A 21,630-nucleotide genomic window follows, 5' to 3' on the forward strand; every position below is an offset into this window, starting at 1 on the left:
GGCCCAGTCCCCAGAAAGGCCAGACAAGTGAGTAGGGAGGGGCACTGGCTGGTCCTTCTGCTTCCTCCACGGTTCGATGGTGCTTCCCTTCTGAGCCAGAGGGACAGAGCAGGTGAGTGGATGACAACAACGACAAGAGGGCCGTGATTTCCTAGTGGTCAGCAGTGCCCCCCCCCAGCTGTGCTGTAGGCCTCAGCAGGTGCCCCCAAACGCCAACCCCTTATGCCGGCACTGCTGTGGAGTGCTAGCTGCCCTGATATTTTGCTTCTTCAGCCGGATGGGTAGGGAGTATCCAGATGTCGCCTCCCCTTCCCACTTATTAGCGTGAGAGCACAATCCTGTGCAAGCCACACTGAATGGAATCAAGGCTGCGCATGGGCGACAACCAGCTCCTCCATTAATAAAGTGGACAGAGAGATGTTCTTCTCCCTCTCCCAAAATACTAGAACCCGGGGTCATCCCATGAAGCTGATTAGTGGGAGATTCAGGACAGATTAGAGGAAGTCCTTCTTCACACAGCACATAGTTAAACTATGGAACTCACTTCCACAAGACGTAGTGATGGCCACCCATTTGGATGGCTTGAAAAGGGGATTGGACAAATTTCTGGAGAAGGCTATTGATGGCTCCTAGTCCTGATGGCTCTGTGCTGCCTCCAGGATCAGAGGCAGTATGCCTATGTACACCAGTTGTGGGGAACATGGGCGGGAGGATGCTCTTGCACTCCTGTCCTGCTTGTGGGCTTCCCACAGGCATCTGGCTTGCCAGTGTGGGGAAAAGGATGCTGCGTGGGGTCTGATCTAGTGTGGCTCTTCTTTTGTGGTCTCATGTTATTATGGGGTGAGGGGCACACATGTCAGCGTATGTGGCTGAGTGGCTACTCTTGGGAGAAGTGTGGAGGGGTAGGTGGAGCGAGAACACTGGTGATCGCTTGATACATATCTTGTGCTTCTCAGCCAAATGAAAAATCATATGTGCCGTTCTTTTAACTTGGGCCAAATCTGGTCTAAACTCGAGAAAAAACAAATTGAGGTCAAGTTCACATCCATTCCTCCCTTGCGATTCCTTTCCTTGTGCCAGGGCTAAGCTCTGGACCATGTGATATTGAAGAAGACACTCATCATACTTAGATTAGGCGAAGATTTGGCTTTCTGGGACAATTGACAGAAGCAATCTCTAGTTCTAGAGTTGCAAGAGAAGGACGCACACTTACTCTTTTTCTTCTAGAAAAAGAAGCAAGCAAGTAAGTAGGGCATTTAATTACCAGCTGAGGTGTCTGAGAGGGGAACAGGAGGCGCTGTTAGTTGGCGGCTCTGGTCTTTTTGGAGGGGCGATTTCAGAAAGTGTGTGTGGGGTTTGTTGTTCAATGTTGGCCTGTGGTGTCCCTCAGGGTTCCGTCTTGCCCCCCATGCTATTTACCATATGCATGATACCGCTGGGAGAGATTTCCGGAGCTTTGGGGTTCAGTGCCACCAGCACACTGGTGACACCCAACTCTATCTCACCTTTCCATCTAAATCCAAGGAAGCTGTTCTGGTTCTGAAGCGGTGCCTGATGTTGGTAATGGACTGGATGAGGGCAAACAGACAGAAGCTTAATCTAGACAAGCCAGAGGTGCTCCGGGTCAAGGAGTAGGGATTCAACCTGTGCCAAGTCCCCCTGAAGACTCAGGCTCGCAGTTTGGGTATACCCCTGGACTCAGCCTTCAGCCTGGATGCCCAGGTTTCAGTTGTGGCCAGTAGTTTGCACAGCTGAGGCAAGTGGGCCAGCGGTGCCTGTTCATAGAGACATTTCATTTGGTCATGGCCATGCCTTAGTTACATCCCGTGCTGGCCCAGAATGCTGCAGCCATACCGTTGACCGGGGCTGGTTACAGGGAGCATGTGACTCCCATGTTACAGCAGCTTCACTGGCTACCGGTGTGCTTCTGGGCAGAATTCAAAGTGCTGATTATGACCTATAAAGCCCTATGTGGCTTGGGACCAGGCTACCTGAAAGACCACAAAGAACACTATTTGCTCCATCACATCCATTCTTGGGGAAGGTGTTGACCTCTTTGAGGTTTGAAGCTGTGACTACAAAGGTGCCTCTCCACAGCCCCCCCCCCCCCCCCCGCACTAGGGAAGGGCAAGAGTTTTGTTTCAGTTTTGATAAGGATTTACCAAAATTTGCAAAGTTCTCTATGTTTGGGAGAAAAAGAACTCGAGATTTTAAAAAACTGAATGTGGGTGAAACCAAAACAGACAGATTCATCCATCCAGGCCCAAGGCTTGGAGTGCTCAGCTCTTAAAAGTCTGGGTTTGAATCCCTGTACATTCAGTCGTATTTGTGGTGCTGAATTAGGGTTGCCACCTCCCTTTTTTCCTGGTAAGCTCTTCATCTTTAGCAGCTCTATGGCAGGCAGGTACATCACGGTCCCCTCCATGCTGGGAATAAGCTGTATCTATTCCATTTGTCTGTGCAGATGGGTGAGATTTTAGTTTTAGTTCAGTTTTGATAAAATTTACCAAAATTCACAGAGTTCATATTCAGAAGACAAAGAACTTGAGATTTAAACAATTCAAGGGCGGGAAAAAGCACAACTGATAGTTCACCAATCGCCAACCCCAGCTTGAGGGACATTATGAACTCTGCAGGGTTGAAACAAAAGATCTCCCTTGTTACTTACTGTGGCACTGAATGGCCATGTTAGCTGAGAATGATGGGAGTTGCAGTCCAACACATCTGCAGGGTACCAGGTTGGGGAAGGCTGATTTCCTGCAATGAGCCATTGTATGAGCAAGTAGAGACTTAAGACCATATCCTTTATTAACAAATTGGAAAACACCAACAACAATGGAGAAAATCGAGCATTTGCTAGAAGATGCGGTGGGCAGAATTACCACAGCCATTGCATCATCAGAAGCACATCAAACCAGGGGAAACGTTGTCTAAAGCAGTGGAGGATAAGTGTGTCTTTTATATGTTACGTTTTTATCTGGCCCAAGGGAGCTCAGGGTGTCGTACATGGCTTCCCCCCTCTGTTTTATCCTCACGACAACCCTGTGAAGTAGCCTAGACTGCAAGAGGGAGCTTCATGGCTGAGCAGGAATTTTAATCTAGGTTTCCCGCCATCTCACACTCTTAGGGCGGAACCCTATCAGGTTGACACCTGCTAGACGGAAGCCTCTGATTTCAGAAACTTCTGAGTACCCTTTGCCCTGCCAGGCTGCTGCCAGCAAGACGGGAGAAGCAATGGAGAGAATTTTCATGTCTCTGTCATCCTTTTAAACATTTTTTCTCTAGATGGGCCTTTCAGCCCATCAGACAGAGGCACACTTGCGGGGGCGAGGCCAGGAATGGGAGAAGCCGTAGGAGTTTTTGTATCCAGGTCTCTCCTCACCCCCTGGACCACCCCACTTTTGACCTCTATGACCACCTCCAAGGCCACTTTTGCGACCTCGGAAAGCAGGTGCAGCGGTTCTTTCCCTGGCAGCTGCAAGGGGGAATGGAGGGGTTCAAATCTTTAAGTTCCCTTCCCAAAGCTGTAGCAGTGTCTACGGCTTCAGGACGGGCATCCGAGAAATCCTATGGTCCCTGGGGTGCTCTCCAGGGACCACAGGATTGCTCTGCCTGGGCCCAATCCTGCACATGTTTAGACAGAAAAAAGGCCTACAAACCCCAATGCTCCCCAGCCAGCATGTCTAAACATGTGCAGGCCTGGGCTCTTAACTACTATGTCACCCTGGCTCTCCCTCCCGTAATGCTGGCCATTTGATGTTAATAAACCAGTAGTACGTTTTGTCATTATCAGGTTAGCACTGGAAGAATGTTAGTCTAATGAACCAATACCTACACAGTTATTTCACATTACGTAATGGTGTGCTTTCTATCATCTGCGCGCAAATCGTTACACAGTTGTGGATATTAAAAAAATACGTTGTGTATAATTTTTATGATGAGTTCTATTCGGACATACTGGCTTTTTCTCTGTTTATGTACAGGACTGTGCCAATTCAAGTGAGTTGCGACTGATTGATTGAAGGGTAGATAGAAGTGCCTGTGAGCAGGTGCAGAGTGCATTTTCCACATCCCTGCGTGAGTACAGACTGAGAGCCTTTGTGCATCAGGGAGTTTGGAAACAGGATTTCCTAAATCAGAGAGTGGTGTTTCCAGGAAGATCTGAGCCATAGTAGCCCATTGTCTAGAGCAGCTGACCCCAACCTGATGCCCTCCAGAGACTACAACTCCCAGAACCCCACAACCGGCACAGCTGGCCACCAGGTGAGGGAAGGCTGTTCTAGAAGAATTCATCCATTTCCATTTGGCTCCCTCTTGGTTTCACAGCAATAACCAGTTCAGCATAAGGAATACTGATGGGCTTGGACTGGGGAGTCACGGGTTCAAATCTCTGCTCAGACATGAAGCTCAGTGCTGTGGCTTTGGGCCATCAGCTTTCAGCTGAGGGGGGCACTGCAGGGGGATCGGCCATCACGCGTGACCTCCTGACCTCCATGGAGGATGCAAATGCAACATAAACAAACAGTGGCCTTCAATAAGCAAAGCAGTACTATTGATTCCTAAGTTGTGAAGAGGGTGCTTACAACCAAAAGCTTCCATTTTATTTAGATCCTGGTTTTTAAAGAGATTAGAGAACAGGCCCACACAGGATTCAAAACGAGCGCGGAGGAGAAACGAGACAGCACAGGGCGAGGTTACTCTGCCAGCGTGCAAATAATCCACCAGCTTAAAAATGAACGGGTTTTGCTCGCATCGAAGACCTTCGACAGCGATGCTCTTTGTCCAGTCCAACCCCCAATTAGCCACCCCCCCTCTCCGACACACAGCGGCTGAGCCCATGGTGCCGGTTGGCCTAAAAAACTATCATGGAGAGGAAACTGCTTTCTCTGAAGAGCTCCGAAGCCGGGAGGTCCCCCGTGGGCACTGTTCTCACCCTAGCTGAGCCCCGCTTCACTGCCACTGTCCTCGTCGAGCTGAGCAGAGTCCTTCTCCATGTCCCCCTTCTCTACAAAGTTGAGGATGCGCCGGTTGGCTTGGATCGAGTACTGCTGCTGGCGGAAGTAGACCTTCAGGGCTCCCTTGATGGCAACGAAAGCGATGCCGCCCTGCCGGGAGGAGAAACCAAACAAAAGGAACGGAGGGTGTGGGTGGAGCTGACGCCCCCCAAATCATCTCCCAAAGCACGTCCTCTCCTCTCCCCCACCCCCACCAAAGATGAGCACTGGGGAGGCGGGTGCTGTCAGGAGTGAATCTGAGCGCATGGAGATGTTGGGCAGCTCAGCTTCAGAAGGGGAACAGCCGGAACGGGGGAGGCCCCCTCCCTAGTGAGCTCAGATACGGCAAGACTTTCTTCCCAAGACCTTGGCACACAGATGGCCCAGCCTGAAAGGGCCCCCCTTTCCTCCACCACAAGAACCCAGGTTTCGGTGGAGGTGGGCAAGGGGCATGACTGGAGGGATGCTGTGGTCCGTCGCAGAGCGAAGCGGGAAAAGTCAGGGGCAGGGCTCAGACACTACGCCAGGTTGGCCGCTCGTGGAAGCCAACGTAGGTGGGAGCCACCCTAAGGGAGGGCACCCCTGCAAAGCTAGTCTGGCCGAGAGGTTCTTGCCCAGACCGCTGGCAACCCCTCTAACTTCCACTTTGTCTCCTCTACTGATATTCGCAGATGTGTGGATTAGCTGGTTCATTGCAGTCTGAGAGTTTCCTAGAATCTGCATTTATAAAGAAGTGAGTTCTTAACTAATAAAGTAGTGGGAAACCCGCCCCCCGCCCTGAAGTCTTGTTTCCTGGACTCTGTTGACTGTGAGGACGAAGGATTGTGACAGGTGCCCGGGAAGCACCGCTGCTATTGGGGAGGGAGAAGTGCCATCAAGCCCCCCCCCCCCTTAAGGATTCTATCTGCCAAGCCAGTGCCTCTGGGACTTGACTGAGAGGGGGGCTTGCTGTTTACTGCTGATGCTTTGCCAGCAGTAGCACCCACTGGCACGGCCCTGCAGCTTTCCCCAGCCTGTGCCCTCTAGAAGGGTTAGATTGCAACTCCCATCTTCCCCAGCGAGCATGGCCATTGATGAGAGTTGTAGTACAAGGTATATCTAGAGGGTGCCAGACTGGGGAAGGCTTGCGTAGTGGGAGGGAGCCTATGGGTTTGTTCGAGGCTGGCAGAGCTGCAGCAGGGGTGTAGATCTCCCACCTGTGAGTAAAATGCAGCCCCCCCGGACTCCCCAGAAGCCCGCCCAATTCCCCTGGCCCCCCCACCTCTCTTCCAACTGGCCATTGTTCGGTGGCTTCTCAGCTTTTGCACGGTTTTCCCACCCATTCTAAAAGGCTGAAATGCCCCTCCTAAGGCTGAGTTACTGGAAGCAGCAGTTTTAAATGAAAATATCCTGGCATTTTGCCTCTGCCCCATTTTGCCTCCAGCCCACCCACTGCTGGAACATGGCCCCTGAGAGCTTCTCCAAAATTGAATTTGGCAGCCGGGCTGAAACAAGGTCGATCTACAGTGTGGAAGCCCGCCTTTCAAATACGTTTTCAAGATGCCTTTAAGAGTGAAATCGTAGAAAGGCAGGCGAGAAACCTGTTAAAAAAAAATTAGTCTAGTCTAATCCAGGGGTAGGCAATCATTTTGGGCTGTAGACACATTTGGCAACTTGAGAGACAGTCGTGGGCAGCACCACAAAATGGCTGCCATAGGAGGCATGGCTAGTCGCAAAGGCGAGTCACCATGTAGCCCAGGGGCATTCATGGCAAATGAAGATGGCAGCTGCTGGAAGCCCATGCTTTGTTTTGAAGCGATCCCAGCTGCCAATTAGCAAATGTGTTAATGTTTTATTTTTGTGAAGTGGAAGGCGCAGGGCACATTAGCGGGGGCCAAGAAAGGTGTCCAAGGGTCCACTGGTACTCGCAGACACCATGTTGCTACTCCGGTCAGCTCTGACTGGCAGCAGCTGTCTCGAGCTGTGCCTCTTTCCCAGCCTGGCTGCTTGAGATCGTTTTCACAGGAGATGGCTGTGACTGAACCTGCCATGACCTGCATACAAACCACATGCTCTCCTGCTAACCTATGGCCCCTCCAGTCGCCCCGGTCAGTTAAGCTAGTTACTGGTGTTGGGGCACAATGGCTGAGAAACCACTACATTGAACTGAGCGCAGGAGTGGTTCCTTGGAAACCTGACCCAGACGTTGTGCTCTGCTGATCCCCTTCCTTTCCTATTCTCAATACTCACCAGGATGGTACGCTGGAGGCTGGAGTTCACTCGGCGGAAGGTGACCCTGCCAACCAGGTTGGCAATGGTGGGGAAGACCAGGGCCCCGCACAGCGTGCGTGAGATGGACAGATGGTCACTCTGGTAGCGCGACTCAGCAAGCGGGACCTGCAGCACGGGGCGGCTGGCCCCTGAGGATGGAGGAAGGATTAGGGGGAAGAAAACCCATAGGGGGGTGAGGCTGTTTCCCATGCTCAAGGCAAGCCCTAAAAAGCCTCCCTTGTTTTGCTTCTCAGTCAGGCTTGATGCACACACCTGGAGCCTTTTAAGAGCCGGGCTGCACATTATGCGCAACGAGTGAGAGGCTTCCACATCCACCAGCAAAGATAGAATGGAGGGGAGAGATGTCAGACCAGACCAAACCATACACCCCAAATGAGGACAGCAGTTGCAAATGCTACTAACCAACCACGGCTAGAAAGCCCACAGCTGCTACAATGAAACCACTGTACTGTAATATGCATACAGAAGTCTTCTATACATTTTATTACAAAATGTAATAAATACACTTCTTTGTACTTATTACAAAGTGTATTTTTGTGCATGGGATACGATCCACAAATACAATGCCTAAAAGATAGTGAGCAACAAACCCCATTGTAAAGGTGCAACAAGTAAAATCCACAGATGTGAAAGTCATTAAATTCTAAACTCCTGAATACGGGAGTATATATTTTTAAAGAAACAACGCATTGACAAAGAAAGCAAAGCTGAAAGGCAGTAAGTTCTAGATTCCTGAATAGAAAAGTGACTAGTGGCTCTCCATATCCTGTGTCATGGGTGTGATCCCTTCCAGCTTTCTCTGTCTGTAGAATATTCAACAGGCAGAGCTGGGCTACTCTCATGTGGTGAGCCGAACACAGAGCCTGACATCAATTCTTGTTCTTCTTCCCCCCTTCCTGTCTGCTACAGGCAGGTCTGTACATATGCCACAACTCTGGGAGTGCAGAAAAAGCCGCACACTGTGGCACAGCACAGAATTCAAGCTCTTGAGAATCTCGGCTTTCATTTACCACCCCCCAGCAAATTTCTAGTCCTTAAGGCTGCAAAGATATGCTTGTTCATGTGAGGGCAATGCCAGGTAAAACCTCAGATGCCGGGGTGGGGGGTGGCTGGATAAGATTTTCAGGGGTCCCAAGCACCCTGCGCAACCCCTGGTCCCTTGCCATAAATAGCAGGTGCACAATAAGTTCTGCAAAATAATAATAAATTGCAGAATACAATATGCATAATCAGATAAAGACTCATATTCTTAATTTAGCTTTTTAAGTTGTTATGATTTTAAAGGCTGTTTGTAATGTTTTACTGTGTTTTTATTTGATTATGGTTTTCATTTTCTGAACGTCTTCTAAACCGCTTTGGTTGGCTTCAGGAAATTGGTATAGAAATACAACCAATCAGTGCATATCTGCTCATTTTGCATAATTCAGGATGCAAAATTCTGCTTTCCTTGGTGCAAAATTTTAATATATGGGGTTTTTCTTGCCCCCTGGAGCAAAGCCCGTTGCCTCCAGCTTTCCTCTCGCTGTCTCATGGGCCAAATGCACTGCAGCCAAGGAGAGGCCTGCTCCATCCCTGCTCCCCAGCCTCCACACTTGCCAACCCAAGGCAAATGCCCAGGCAAGGAGGAGCGTGCAGACGAAGGCGCTCACCTGGCACCAAGGCCTGCAGGGCCTGGAGCTTGCTGGAGTATTTCCGCCACACCCGTAGCACGTAATCTTCCCAGCGGATCATCTTGCCGAGCACCAGCATGACGGGGATGGTGGGAAGCCCCATGAGCAAGAAGAGGGGGTCTGCCCGCTCCATCACATCCAAGCCCTTTTTATGGCCCACAACCTGCAAAAGGACGGGAGACGGATCAGCAGCGCAGACGGAGAGAGTGTGACGGCTTCCACTTCTGCCAGTGGAAGAGAATAAAGCTCCTAGGGTGCAATCCTATGCGTGTTTAGGTAGAAAGAAGTCCTACAACTCCCAGCGTGCCCCAGAATAAAGTCCTACAACTCCCAGCATGCCCCTGGCTGGGGCATGCTGGAGGTTTTAGGACTTTTTTCTGTCTAAACATGCATAGGATGGCATCCTTAACCGATGTCTTCAGATTTCTTGCACAGGCTGTTGCTAGGGACAATGTGGTTAATCACCCTATCTCATTTATTCCCACAGCCCTCCTCTCATAGATTATTTCATTATTATTTTATTTAAAAGATTTTTAACCCTCCTTTCAGGGAACACAATGAAACACACACACAGCAGTAGCAGTTAATGATTTTTAAGCATCAAATGCAAATAAATGTGTCCTCAGGTGGGGTTTTGGGTGGTTTTTTTTTTTTTTTTTAAAGCCAGCAGTGATGAAGCTATACATATCTTCCTGGGGAGGAGGTTCCAAAGGTGTGGGGCCACCACTGAGAAAGCCCTGTCACTAGTAGCCATCAGCGTAACGGCTCTTGCTTGTGGGCCAGAGTTTTTCATGTTTAATATCGTCTAATGTTATTATACAGCATTCTCAGTGTTAAATGATACTTTCCAGAAAAAAGACAACCAAAACGGAAAGGTCCCTGCCTCAAGGAGCTTACACGATCTAGGTCTGCTTTATTCTTCATTCTGCAGATGAGGACGTGTTGTGACCATAGCCCCTTGTACTACCCTGGGGAAGATACAGATGAGGAGGAAATGCTGGCTGTCCCACTCAAGGAAAGACTCTCAGCACCTCCTCCTTGGCTCTCCCAGCCTTAGGGCCTGGCCCTTCCATCACCTTCAGACTCAGATGATGAGTGCCCAACAATATTCCCAATCTCCTCTGCATTGTAGAAGAAGACAAGTGCCCTTTAAGTCAGCACAACCAGCTCCTCCAAGGAGGTGGGGCCTTTCAAATGGCCTCAGCTCTCTGTTGAGACAACATCTTCCTAGAACTCAGCCAGCAGGGCTCACTGGGAGCTGCCCAGGGTCCTGACTCCTGCTTGGAGAGACCTGCCTTGATCTGACTTTGCCTGATCTGATCTGACGTTGCCTGATCTGAGACTATGTTGGACTGCCTCCTGTTCCCCTGGGAGCCCCAGCAGAGCAGGACAAGATGGAAAGTGAGACAGACTTTCACAGATCTGTGGCTGAGCTGCACCTTAAACCCAGCATTATCTATACAGCGCTCCTCGTGTTCTCTACCGGCTAGCTAATACTTTCTACTTACGCCTCCCTGCTCATCTGTAGTATAGCGCATCCAATTCAGCCAGGTTACCATTAGCCCAGACAGTCTTTTACTTCTGCTCTGAAAACCTAACTCCAATGAATACGCAGTTCAAAAAAACTCTTTATTCGATCCTACTCATTACATGGCTCAGGATCCCTGTACCTCAAGGATTGCCTCTCCCAGTATGAACCTACCCAGTCCCTGAGGTTGCCGTCAGAGGCCTGTAATGATAAGTGTTTTTATTTGTTTGTGTTGTGGGGGGGGCTCACTTGAGTGTTACACTGATTAGTATAACAGGACTCACCTGATATTGTAAGACGGGAATGTACTGTGACTCACTCAGTAAAAGCTGTCTTTGCAACCTTGCATTTGGAGTGTTCTCTTTATGCCTTAGAACACCAAACATTACATGGTGTGAAAAGTGGGATCTTCCCAGGTTTATACACAGTCACGATTACCTTCTTTGTGTAACCCCTCCAAGAGAAACGGGGGGGGGGGATTTTCTGTGACAGCCCTGGGAAACAATCTCCCCAAGGAAGCTTGTCTGGCACCAACACTCTCATCTTTTTGGTGCCAGGAAAAGACATACTTATTTCCCAAGGCATTTGGGCCTTAGTTGTGGGCCACCATCGTGATGTTCCTTCTAGGCTGTGAGGGGGTGGGGGGAGATTTGGTGTATTTTGGATGAATGTCTTTTTTATTGTATTTTTAGATTATGTATTTATGGTGTTTATTTTTATTTGTTATATTGTGCTGCTGCTAATGTATATTGATTTTGGTGGGTTTTCTGTTACAGTACTTATGGACTTCTGTATTTGTGTGTATAAGTCACTTCGGGACTGGTTTTTGCGGTGGGAAGCTGCACATAAAATAACAGTAATCCAAAGTTTTTGTCCATTTTGAGGAAGCCTTGCAGCCTGTCTTAAACCTGAGGCCTGATCCAGCCAGGACCCACACTAACCAGATTCGAAGGTACCAATATGAGAACCAAGAACTCAAGTATAACATGGTCACTTAGTGTGGGTCCTGGCTGGATCAGGCCCCAGGTTTAAGACACAGCCCCATTAAACTTCCCTTGATATGATTCAGATGAAGACCATCTCTGTTGGTAGTGTCCTTTGATCCACCCACACCGTCCCCCGTGCGCAAACTCAGGCATTACCTGCATCACGGTGACTGCTCCATAAGTGACAGCTGACCAGTAGAGTGTCCCCACCACGATGCTGGCAGCAGCAAAGGGGCTCACTTTGGATAGTACTCGGTCCACTTGCTGAAGGAAATATACCAAGGGTCCTACGAAGGGGAGGTTATGAAATGTCAGAATCAGCCACAGAACATCCAGCAGCTTGGCTCTCACCCACATGCCAGGATCCTGGCCTTCAGAGATATTCAGGCAAACTCCCAACCCTACCACATGACCATTATACTGGGCAATAAAGACTCAAGCCCTTTTATTTATGGAGACAGAAGGCACAAATCTACAGGCAGAATTCTACCCAATTCCTCAGTATTCTTAAACCTGTTCCTGGCTTCCTGTATTCCTGGAAATGAGTGCAAAGGAGATGAACAACTAAAAAAAATAGGCACAAAGCATTTGTCAATGTTGTTAAAATGTAATGTCTTTTATTCAAACTATTTAATTCATTAAGAGTGCCATCCTATGCATATTTAGATAAAAAAGAGTCCTGCAACTCCTAGCATTCCCCAGCCAGGTTGTAGGACTTTTTTCGGTTTGGACATACATAGGACTGTGCCTTAAATGGCTTTAAACATAGTAAGACTATTCCTATTTAGAGTTCTGCTATTACTCAGAAGGGTTTCACATGGCCCCTTCTTTGTACCCCCACCGCCTTTCCCCCGTCTTAATAAACCACGGACTACCGATGGTTTGGGGCTTTCCTGCCATTTGTACAGTTCCCCCACCCCCCACTCTGAAATGTTGAAATACTTCTCCTAAGGCATTGTTACTGGCAGCAAAAGCTTTACGCTAGAATATGCAGGTGTGTTTTGTATTTTGGCTTTGCCCACTTGTGCCTTTCACCACTGAACAAGGTACATGTCAGCATATGCTCAGCCCAATAATTTGTTTTCAGTATTAGAACTGGAGCTTGTCCACAAATCCTTCCACACACAAATCTGCTCCTGTGCCACCCCACAAGCCTTCTTCATTTCAGCAGGCTAATTTAGGAAGAAGAAAAAGGCTTCTTGTTGAAAGCCTTTGCTGATCTACAGCAAATCACCTGGAGATTCACAAGTAGCTCCTAATCTACCTTCTGACCACCCCGGTCTATGGGACAAAGCATGCCCTGCCTCTTTTAGTAAAATCCTACTGGTGGGAAAGGAATGGCTGCGGTTGATCAGACTAACACATCATCAAAGCCAAGGATGGGCAAGTTTTTTTTTAAGCCAATGGAAACAGCTTCCTCTATTAATATCCCCTGTAATTAAAAATGAAATTTCCATATTCAGAAGCAGTATATCTCTGACTGCCAGATTTGGGGGACAAACTCCAAGGGATGTCCAACATGGTCTTATCCAGCCTGTGAGTTTCATTTGAGCATCTGGGTGGTTATTACCGGAGACCAGAGTGCTGAAGCAGATGGACTTTGGGTCTGATCCTGCCAGACTATTTCTGGTTCAGCTACATGATCTTAAGGCTGCTCCCCAGGAAAGAATTCTCCCATCCCCGCTCCCGCACAACAGCATTATAAGATGGGGCTGGATTTGACATGCGAGGATACCACTGTCTAGAGCAGCTTCCCCCAACATGGTGCCTTCCATTTTGGGGATGACAGGGGTTGTAGTGAAATGCCCTTGGGATGCACCAAGTGGGGGAAGGCTGATCTAAAAAATGGAAGATAGGCTTGCAGGGGGGTGGTCCCTGCATTTTCCAGCTTCATTTTAGAAGAGACGTGTGCACATATTCCGGAAGGGAGGGGGAAGCCAGAAAAAAGCCGCATCTGGAAGACAGGCAATTAATTTTAAGGAGCCACTTCTGTGATGGAGGGTGTGTGTGCATCTCTGAACACTTTGCACTCTACCTGCCAAAAAAAAGCCTCCACAAACTAGCAGTTGGCTGCTAGAGAGCGGGGAGGGAGTATTTGTCACAAAGTATGAATGGAACACGTATGGTTGATAAGAATTCATCGTATTTCATAGGAGTGCTATTCATAATAATCGGTATATGCTAGCTGTAAGTATAGAGGGATTAGCTGTGTATGCCAGGGGACTCCAATGTGGTGCCTGTGGGCGCCTACAATGACGCGCACAAATGCATTCCCAACATGGTGCCCATGGGCACGCCATAAGGTTTTAATTTAAAAAAAAAATCATTTTTAAATATACATACGTAGAGTTGTGTGAAATGCATGCAACTTTCTAGCAATTATACATGGGTTTCAACAAAAGTGGACCCAATATCCAAATAAGTATCCATTTGAAGGGGGCAGCTATATGCCACCCATTCAAATATTGACAGCGTTGTAAGGTCTTCAATCCAGTGCACTATAGGAGGTGAGTGTTTATCCTTCCAGTGTTTAATATCAATCCTTTAGCTGTCAAAAGGGTGCAGAGAATCCATTTATGCTATTTGTTAATTTCCATGGTAAATAGTTTAAAAGATCATGTACATCAGTGAATATTAAAGACTGTTCCAGGACAAAATATCTGTGTAATAACCTCCTCCCAAAGAGAAGCAGCTGCTGTACATTTCCAAAACATATGTTTAAAAGAAGCATTAGCTGCATTGCACCACTAGCAATGAGCTGAATTAGACAATCCCTTATTAAAGAGGCGTTGCGACACCCAATCGGTTGAATAGGACGCAGCCTAAGATCCACAGAAGTGACAGGTAGATGCCAAAGTGGCAATCCACGGATTAGGCATTTTGTGGTGGTGCCCACGGCATGGTCTCAAATTCCCAAATGTGCCCACATGTCCAAAAAGGCTGGGGGCCTCTGATGTAGGCTATAAGCTAGCTTTAAGTGCAAAAATACGTTCTTGGAACTGGGGCAAAGAAGCTTGCCACATGTGGGTTGGTTAATTCTTGGATGTAAAAAGCTCATGACCTCATGAGAAGATGGACCTTGGCAAGGGTGCTTCTGAAGTAAGCTGTAAGCCTGGAGGCTATGAGTAAGAGCGATGACTGAGTCCAAAAAGTCAAGGTGTATAGGTATGACTAAGATACAGGATGTTATAAGTAGCAAGGTTTTGACATGGTTGACCAGAGAGATTCTGAGAACACGAGAAGCCTACTAAAAATGATTACCTAAGCTCTGCCAACCATTCCTGCCAGATAGGTAACTGTAAGATCTTAATGATGACTGCCTTGTTGGTTGAGAGAAACAGAACTTTAATTTTACTAAGAAATATGCTCTTTGCTATTTCTATTATGCTTCTAAGCATCCTAACTGCATTGTATGTAGTAATGTGTTTGGCTTGTTTCACCATTGCAAAGTTTTGTTATTCTCTAATACTGTTCGAGCAAGAAATATATATTTTGCGGCACCACTTTGTGTTATTTGGCTTGAGGGGTGCTTCAGGGACCACAACCCATATAAATTAATTCTTGAAGCCCAGAACTCTCAGCTGGGATTCGAGCATCTGTTGCTGAGTGGGGTCTGTCCCTACAGAGGCTGTTTTCTCTGTAGGTCAGGTGAGTCACAGACACACCTGTTCAAGTAGGAGAAACAAGCTGGTTGGATGGAGCGGGAATAGTTTACCCATCTCATATTTTTCTGTTCAGGGCTGCATTCTCTCGGGGATAACCCAAGATGTGGGCTGCATGCCAGCAGTGGGCATGATCCGAGGCCACGGTGGATGGACCCAGAGGCAACAGTGGGTGGGGCAGAGCCAACAGCGAGCAGGGTTTGCAACTTTGCTGGATCATATAGCAAGCTCTCTTGCTGGCACCCGTTTCAGCATGAAATTGGGTCTGCATGAAACCAGGCCAAAGTCTGCATGGATTCTTGGGCCACAGGTTCCTCACCCCTGTGCTAAACGAAGGGTGAGTGACTGACCACTCTGCTTGAGCGGCCTACAAGGAAATTCATGCTTCCCCTGGTGTCCAAGAGACTGCTATGGTTCTATTCATGCTCCCCATCTGTTGGGACCAGCCTGGCCTCAGAGCCAAATTAAACTTCTTTAAGAGGAGGATCACACTTTAGAGGTAGACACCCTGCGACTACTACCCTGGAAAACAATCAACCCTTGACTGGGAACACACCCCAGCTCCCAGCCCCCTACAATCACCCTCAGGATCCCAGGATTACAGATGGTGGCGAGCTCGAGCTGAAGCTCAAACCTAAACCCTGGCTTGGGAGGCAGAAGCAAGAATGGACAAACAGGCCCTGCTGATGCTCCAGGAAGGCACAGGGTGGCAGGGGCAGCTACAAAACTCAGCTCAGTTGCTGTCTGGTGGATGCTGGTTCAACATCTCCTCGTGCCCAGCTCCGTGGGACTCCTTGGCTGGACAGCTCCCCTGCTGGCCTTGGACCTGTGCTTTTGCTGGCAGCTCCCCAGCCTTGATAGTGCGACGGGGAATCTAGCCTTGCCATTCAGGCTCCATGGAAGCTGGGTCCCGTCAGGCCAGCTGTATACTCACCGAGTTTGGGGAAGACAATGTGATACTCAGTGCCGCACTGCGGGCAGCTCACACTGCCTGTGCTGTTGCCTTTCTGCTTCTCATCCAGCCACCGCTGGAGGCAGGCCTGGTGGATCCATTTGGTGGAGCCTTTGCAACGGCAGGGGCAGACCCACTCGGCTGACCGGTCATCGCCCTCGGTGGCAAAACAGACCCAGCAATGCCTGGGAGTGAGAGACCAGAGGGAGAGACTGTGTGAGCTTGAGCATAAAGAGCGAGCTTTAAGAGGACCAAATCCGTTCCACCGGCTTTAAAGTGCAGCTAAGCTTTGATCACAAGAAGCCTTCCAAGCAAAGCCGGGGGAACGGCTTACGCCTCCCTGAATATAGATATATTTATTTTTATTTATTACATTCTATACTGCCCAATTGACAGATTTTACTTTCTTGGGCTCCAAGATCACCGCAGACGGTGACTGTAGCCATGAAATTAAAAGACGCTTGCTCCTTGGGAGGAAAGCTATGGCCAACCTAGACAGCATAGTAAGAAGCAGAGACATCACCTTGCCGACAAAGGTCCGTCTAATCAAAGCTATGGTTTTCCCAGTAGTAATGTATGGCTGTGAGAGCTGGACTATAAGGAAGGCTGAGCGCCGAAGAATTGATGCTTTCGAACTGTGGTGCTGGAGAAGACTCTTACGAGTCCCCTGGACTGCAAGGAGGTCAAATCAGTCCATCCTAAAGGAAATCAACCCTGAGTGCTCATTGGAAGGACAGATAATGAAGCTGAAGCTCCAATATTTTGGCCACCTAATGCGAAGAGAAAACTCCCTGGAAAAGACCCTGATGCTGGGAAAGACTGAAGGCAAAAGGAGAAGGGGACGGCAGAGGATGAGATGGCTAGATAGCATCACAGATGCAATGAATATGAACTTGAGCACGCTCCGGGAGAGAGCGCAGGACAGGAAGGCCTGGCGTGCTATGATCCATGGGGTCACGAAGAGTCGGACAAGACTGAACGACTGAACAACAACAACAATACTGCCCAATAGCCAAAGCTCTCTGAGCAGTTCACAAAAATTAACACCATAAAATACAACTTGATCAATATTAGACAGACAGACAGATAGACATGCGATCAGCATTCTGGGCTACCTCTTGTCTAAGACCAAAGGCAGATCAATGTAAAAGGGGTGGGCTTCAGCAGACGGTATGAGTGTATGTTGTTCAGTCGTTCAGTCGTGTCTGACTCTTCGTGACCCCATGGACCACAGCACGCCAGGCCTCCCTGTCCTCCACTCTCTCCCGGAGTGTGCTCAAGTCCATATTCATTGCATCGGTGATACTATCTAGCCATCTCATCCTCTGCTGTCCCCTTCTCCTTTTGCCTTCCATCTTTCCCAGCATCAGGGTCTTTTCCAGGGAGTTTTCTCTTCGCATTAGGTGGCCAAAATATTTGAGTGTATGCCATGTTATATTTTTAAGGCTCTGAAAGGAAGACTGCAGGGAAGGGAAAGACCCTGCAAAACGCTGGGAATTTCCTACAGCCCAGTATGGACTGAGGATATATGATGCTTTTTATATTGTTAATGTTAAGCACGTCTTGGCCTTGAAACCAGCTGGATGGGCGCCCATGGTCCCCGTCGCGATCCGACCACAGTACCCTTCTGGACCAGGTGCCTGGGACAGGGATGGGGAGGCCCTGTTTTGCAGTGGCTCCAATCCATCCTAGAGGGTAGGTCCCAGGAAGAGGTGCTGGGAGACCACTGCTCTGGCCCAACCTGGTGCCCTCCAGGTGATGATGGGAGTTGTAGTCCAACAAATCTGGAAGGCACCAGGTTGGGGAAGGCTGCTGCAGGCTAACAAACTGAAACTTAATCTAGATACAACCAAAGTCCTGTTGGTTGGAGATCATCCAGGTCGAAATGTTCAACCTGTTCTGGACAGGTCTGGACCTCCAGCCCCCCACAGGATTTGCTGTTTGGGAATGTTTCTGGATCCAGCCCTGTTTCTGGAGGCTCAGAACCCCACGTATTAGCAAGATAAAGTATGTGAAACACTTTGAACACTCCAAATACACTATAAATAATAACAATATGAGCTACTGGTCTTGGATCCCAGAGCAGGTATTGAGAAATGCCTGAGGCACAGGCATCATTCAAATGTGGCATAGGCACACCCAGTATGTCCCAGTTGTGCCTCACATAGTTTTGGAAGTGTTTAAAGTGCTTCACATATATTACTTCAACAGTCTTCAAAATGACCCTGTAAAGTAGTTCAGTTTTATTCTCCCCATACTGCAGGTGGAGGACAGAGAGAGAGAAAGAGAAAGAAAACAGATAGCCTAATGCCACCATGGAGGCCGCGGTGGCTTAGTGGTTAAGACACTGAACTGCAGACTGGAAGGTCGGCAGGTCAGCAGTTCGAGACCCGAGTGCTGCGTGACGGAGTGAGCTCCCGTCTTCAGTCCCAGCTTCTGCCAACCTAGCAGTTCGAAAGCAAGAAATTGCAAGTAGATAAATAGGCGCCGCCTCGGCGGGAAAGGTAACAGCGTTCCGTGCACCTCGGTGTTCAGTCATGCCGGCCACATGACCACGGAAGCGTCTTCGGACAGCGCTGGCTCTTCGGCTTAGAAACGGGGATGAGCACCGCGCCCTGGAGTCGGACACGACTGGTTGGGGACACCTTTACCTTTAATGCCACCATACGAGTATGTGAGATCTGAATCAGGGACTTCCCTGTTTCACAACTCAGTCATCTTAGCCCCTGCACTATAGCATCTCACAGAAGAGAGGCTGGTCCCTCACAAGCCATCAACAGCGCAATCCTATACGTTTCTACTCAGACGAGTTCCAGCAATGGGACTTACTCCCAGCTGAATTATATAGCAGCCAATTCGGAGAGGATGGCCTATATGATTGCAGCCTAAGAGATCAGAATTTAGTTTTTCTTCACTTATACACATTTCTCTTTGGTGCAGAAAAGGGTGTACACCCTTCAAAGGACTTCAGGCCTCTTTTACACAAGTGGTGTGCTGCTTATGGAATTATCTTCGCCCTGTGCCTATGCTAATATCTTTTCAGCACCAGATAAAGACCTTTAAAAAAAAACACCAACCACTGCCCAAGCTTTTAACATCTGATGAGATTTAGTATCCAATTGCTTTGCTGCTATTACTTTGTGCTACTATTTTGTTTTTTTAATTGACTGTTTTATTACACATCCTTTTATTGATTGGATTTCATTTACTTCCTTGTAAACCGCCCTGATTTTACAATTATCTATTGAAGGAAGACATATGCATTTATAAAATAAGTACGTAAATAAATAAAGCAATGCATTCAAACTGGTGACAGAAAATAATTTTGAAGAGAGTTGGAAACAGGTGAGGGGGGGCTTCACTTCCTATGATGTGCACACATGTTAATTTTGTCCCTGCTGCCTCCTCTGTTCAAAAGGGTTCAATCACGGAATCACAAAACCATAGAATAGTAGGGTTGGAAGGGGCCTATAAGACCATCAAGTCCAATCCTCGCGTCCGTCTTGAATGCCTCCAGGGTGGGAGACCACCCCCAATGGTCATTGGTTCCGTTGTTGTATTGCTCTAACAGTCAGGAAGTTTTTCCTGATGTTCAGCCGGAATCTGGCTTCCTGTCACTTGAGCCCATTATTCCGTGTCCTGCACTCTGGGATGATCAAGAAGAGATCCCGGCCTTCCTCTCTGTGACAACCTTTCAAGGACTTGAAGAAGAAACGGTTTGGGGTTTTTAAACCTACCAAACTTGTTTGGCCAGAGCCAAAAGTAAGAAGAGCAGAATACAGTGCACACAGCGTTTGTTCCCTTTCAAATCAACTTTGACCCTCTGAGAAATAAGGGGAGCTGGAAAAGAAGCTGCAATCTGTCTCCAAGCTTGGACCTCTTGATGGCTTCGGAAGCATCAGCTCGGTTGCCACGACCACTGTCTTCTCTACACATCAAGGGAGGGAACCATGCAAACAGGGCGCTGAAAAATAGATTAAGGGCACAATCCTATGTATGTTTAGATAGAAAAAAAAAGTTCTACAACTCCCAGCATTCCCCAGCCAGCATGGCTGGCTGGGGAATGCTGGGAGTTGTAGGACTTTTTTTCCCCATCTAAACATGCACAGGATTGCACCCTTAGGGATGGAGGGATGCTGGGAGTTGTAGGACTTTTCCCCCATCTAAACATGCACAGGATTGCACCCTTAGGGATGGAGGGATGCTGGGAGTTGTAGGACTTTTCCCCCATCTAAACATGCACAGGATTGCACCGCTAGGGATGGAGGGATGCTGGGAGTTGTAGGACTTTTCCCCCATCTAAACATGCACAGGATTGCACCCCTAGGGATGGAGGGATGCTGGGAGTTGTAGGACTTTTTTTCCCCATCTAAACATGCACAGGATTGCACCCCTAGAGATGGAGGGATGCTGGAGTTGTAGGGCTTTTCCCCCATCTAAACATGCACAGGATTGCACCGCTAGGGATGGAGGGATGCTGGGAGTTGTAGGACTTTTCCCCCATCTAAACATGCACAGGATTGCACCCTTAGGGATGGAGGGATGCTGGGAGTTGTAGGACTTTTCCCCCATCTAAACATGCACAGGATTGCACCGCTAGGGATGGAGGGATGCTGGGAGTTGTAGGACTTTTCCCCCATCTAAACATGCACAGGATTGCACCCCTAGGGATGGAGGGATGCTGGGAGTTGTAGGACTTTTTTTCCCCATCTAAACATGCACAGGATTGCACCCCTAGAGATGGAGGGATGCTGGAGTTGTAGGGCTTTTCCCCCATCTAAACATGCACAGGATTGCACCGCTAGGGATGGAGGGATGCTGGGAGTTGTAGGACTTTTTTCTATCCGGACGTGCATAGGATTGCGCCCTACAAAAAGAAAGACGCAAGCTCTTCAAGGCCCGTTGAAACAGAAGCGGCCCGAGCCAATCCTGCAGTCATCAGCATACACGGGAACGAGACCACATTCGCACGTGCACGGAGCAGCGTCTTCGGCCGCCCTCCGGAGACCGCCCCCCACCCGGAAGTCTGTACCTCTCCGATGCCTCGCCGGCCGCCGCCGCCGCCTCTGCCATCTCCGGATCCAACGATCCCAGCGCGAGAACCGGCCCTGGAGATTCGGCCGCGCAGAGAACCCGCGCTAGCAAGCCGGGGCGTCCCGGAGGCGTCCCGCGGGTTCCATAGCTACGTGGGAACGCGCCGGGCGCGCCGCGGGACGAGCCGGGCGGCGCTGCGCAGGAAGGTCGCTCGGCTCGGCCGGGGCACGATCCGGCCTCCGCCGCTGCCCCTCTGCTTCCGGGTCCTCCTCTTAAAGTCACGCCGCCTCCATCCGTCTCGGGAGCGGCCGTCCTCCGCCTCCAGCCTCGGAGCGAGCGCGCTGTCCGGGACCTTCGCCGGCTGGGGAGTGCCACGCTGCAGCGGTGACACCGTGGGCAGAAGCCAGCGTAAGTCCTGCTTAGAGTGGACCCATGGAAGGAAATAGGGCGTAAGTTAGTCATGACACTTGAGTCCCGTTCATTTCAATGCGTCTACTCTAAGTAGGACTGACGTTGGCTTTGACCCCGTGTGT

The 21,630-nt window shown here is 49.1% G+C and overlaps 1 protein-coding gene across 1 annotated transcript; it reads right to left on the minus strand.

Annotated features, from left to right (window-relative positions):
- Nucleotides 1-2,785: 2,785 nt before the first annotated feature.
- Nucleotides 2,786-21,358, minus strand: LOC146340723 (E3 ubiquitin-protein ligase MARCHF5-like). The gene is made up of 6 exons (XM_084804111.1): nt 21,096-21,358; nt 16,046-16,248; nt 11,606-11,736; nt 8,915-9,098; nt 7,224-7,393; nt 2,786-5,105 (listed from the first exon to the last, which is right to left on the minus strand). Exons 1-6 carry the CDS (start codon nt 21,134-21,136, stop codon nt 4,935-4,937), a joined length of 900 nt encoding a protein of 299 aa, XP_084660237.1. The 5' UTR covers nt 21,137-21,358; the 3' UTR covers nt 2,786-4,934.
- Between the last annotated feature and the right edge of the window lie 272 nt (nt 21,359-21,630).

The sequence above is a fragment of the Heloderma suspectum genome, chromosome 6 (genome assembly GCF_057233095.1).
Source record: "Heloderma suspectum isolate Gila_16-S chromosome 6, 16-S_ref, whole genome shotgun sequence".
NCBI classification, from domain to species: Eukaryota; Metazoa; Chordata; class Lepidosauria; order Squamata; family Helodermatidae; genus Heloderma; species Heloderma suspectum.

What these genes read in the sequence shown, in the direction of transcription:
- LOC146340723 (XM_084804111.1), bottom strand. Translation starts at nt 21,136, where the DNA reads ATGGCAGAGGCGGCGGCGGCGGCCGGCGAGGCATCGGAGAG. An exon ending in GCCGGCGAGGCATCGGAGAG is followed by an intron (nt 16,249 to 21,095) that starts GTACAGACTTCC and finishes TCTCACTCCCAG; the next exon opens with GCATTGCTGGGTCTGTTTTG. An exon ending in GAGCAGTCACCGTGATGCAG is followed by an intron (nt 9,099 to 11,605) that starts GTAATGCCTGAG and finishes GTCCTTTTGCAG; the next exon opens with GTTGTGGGCCATAAAAAGGG.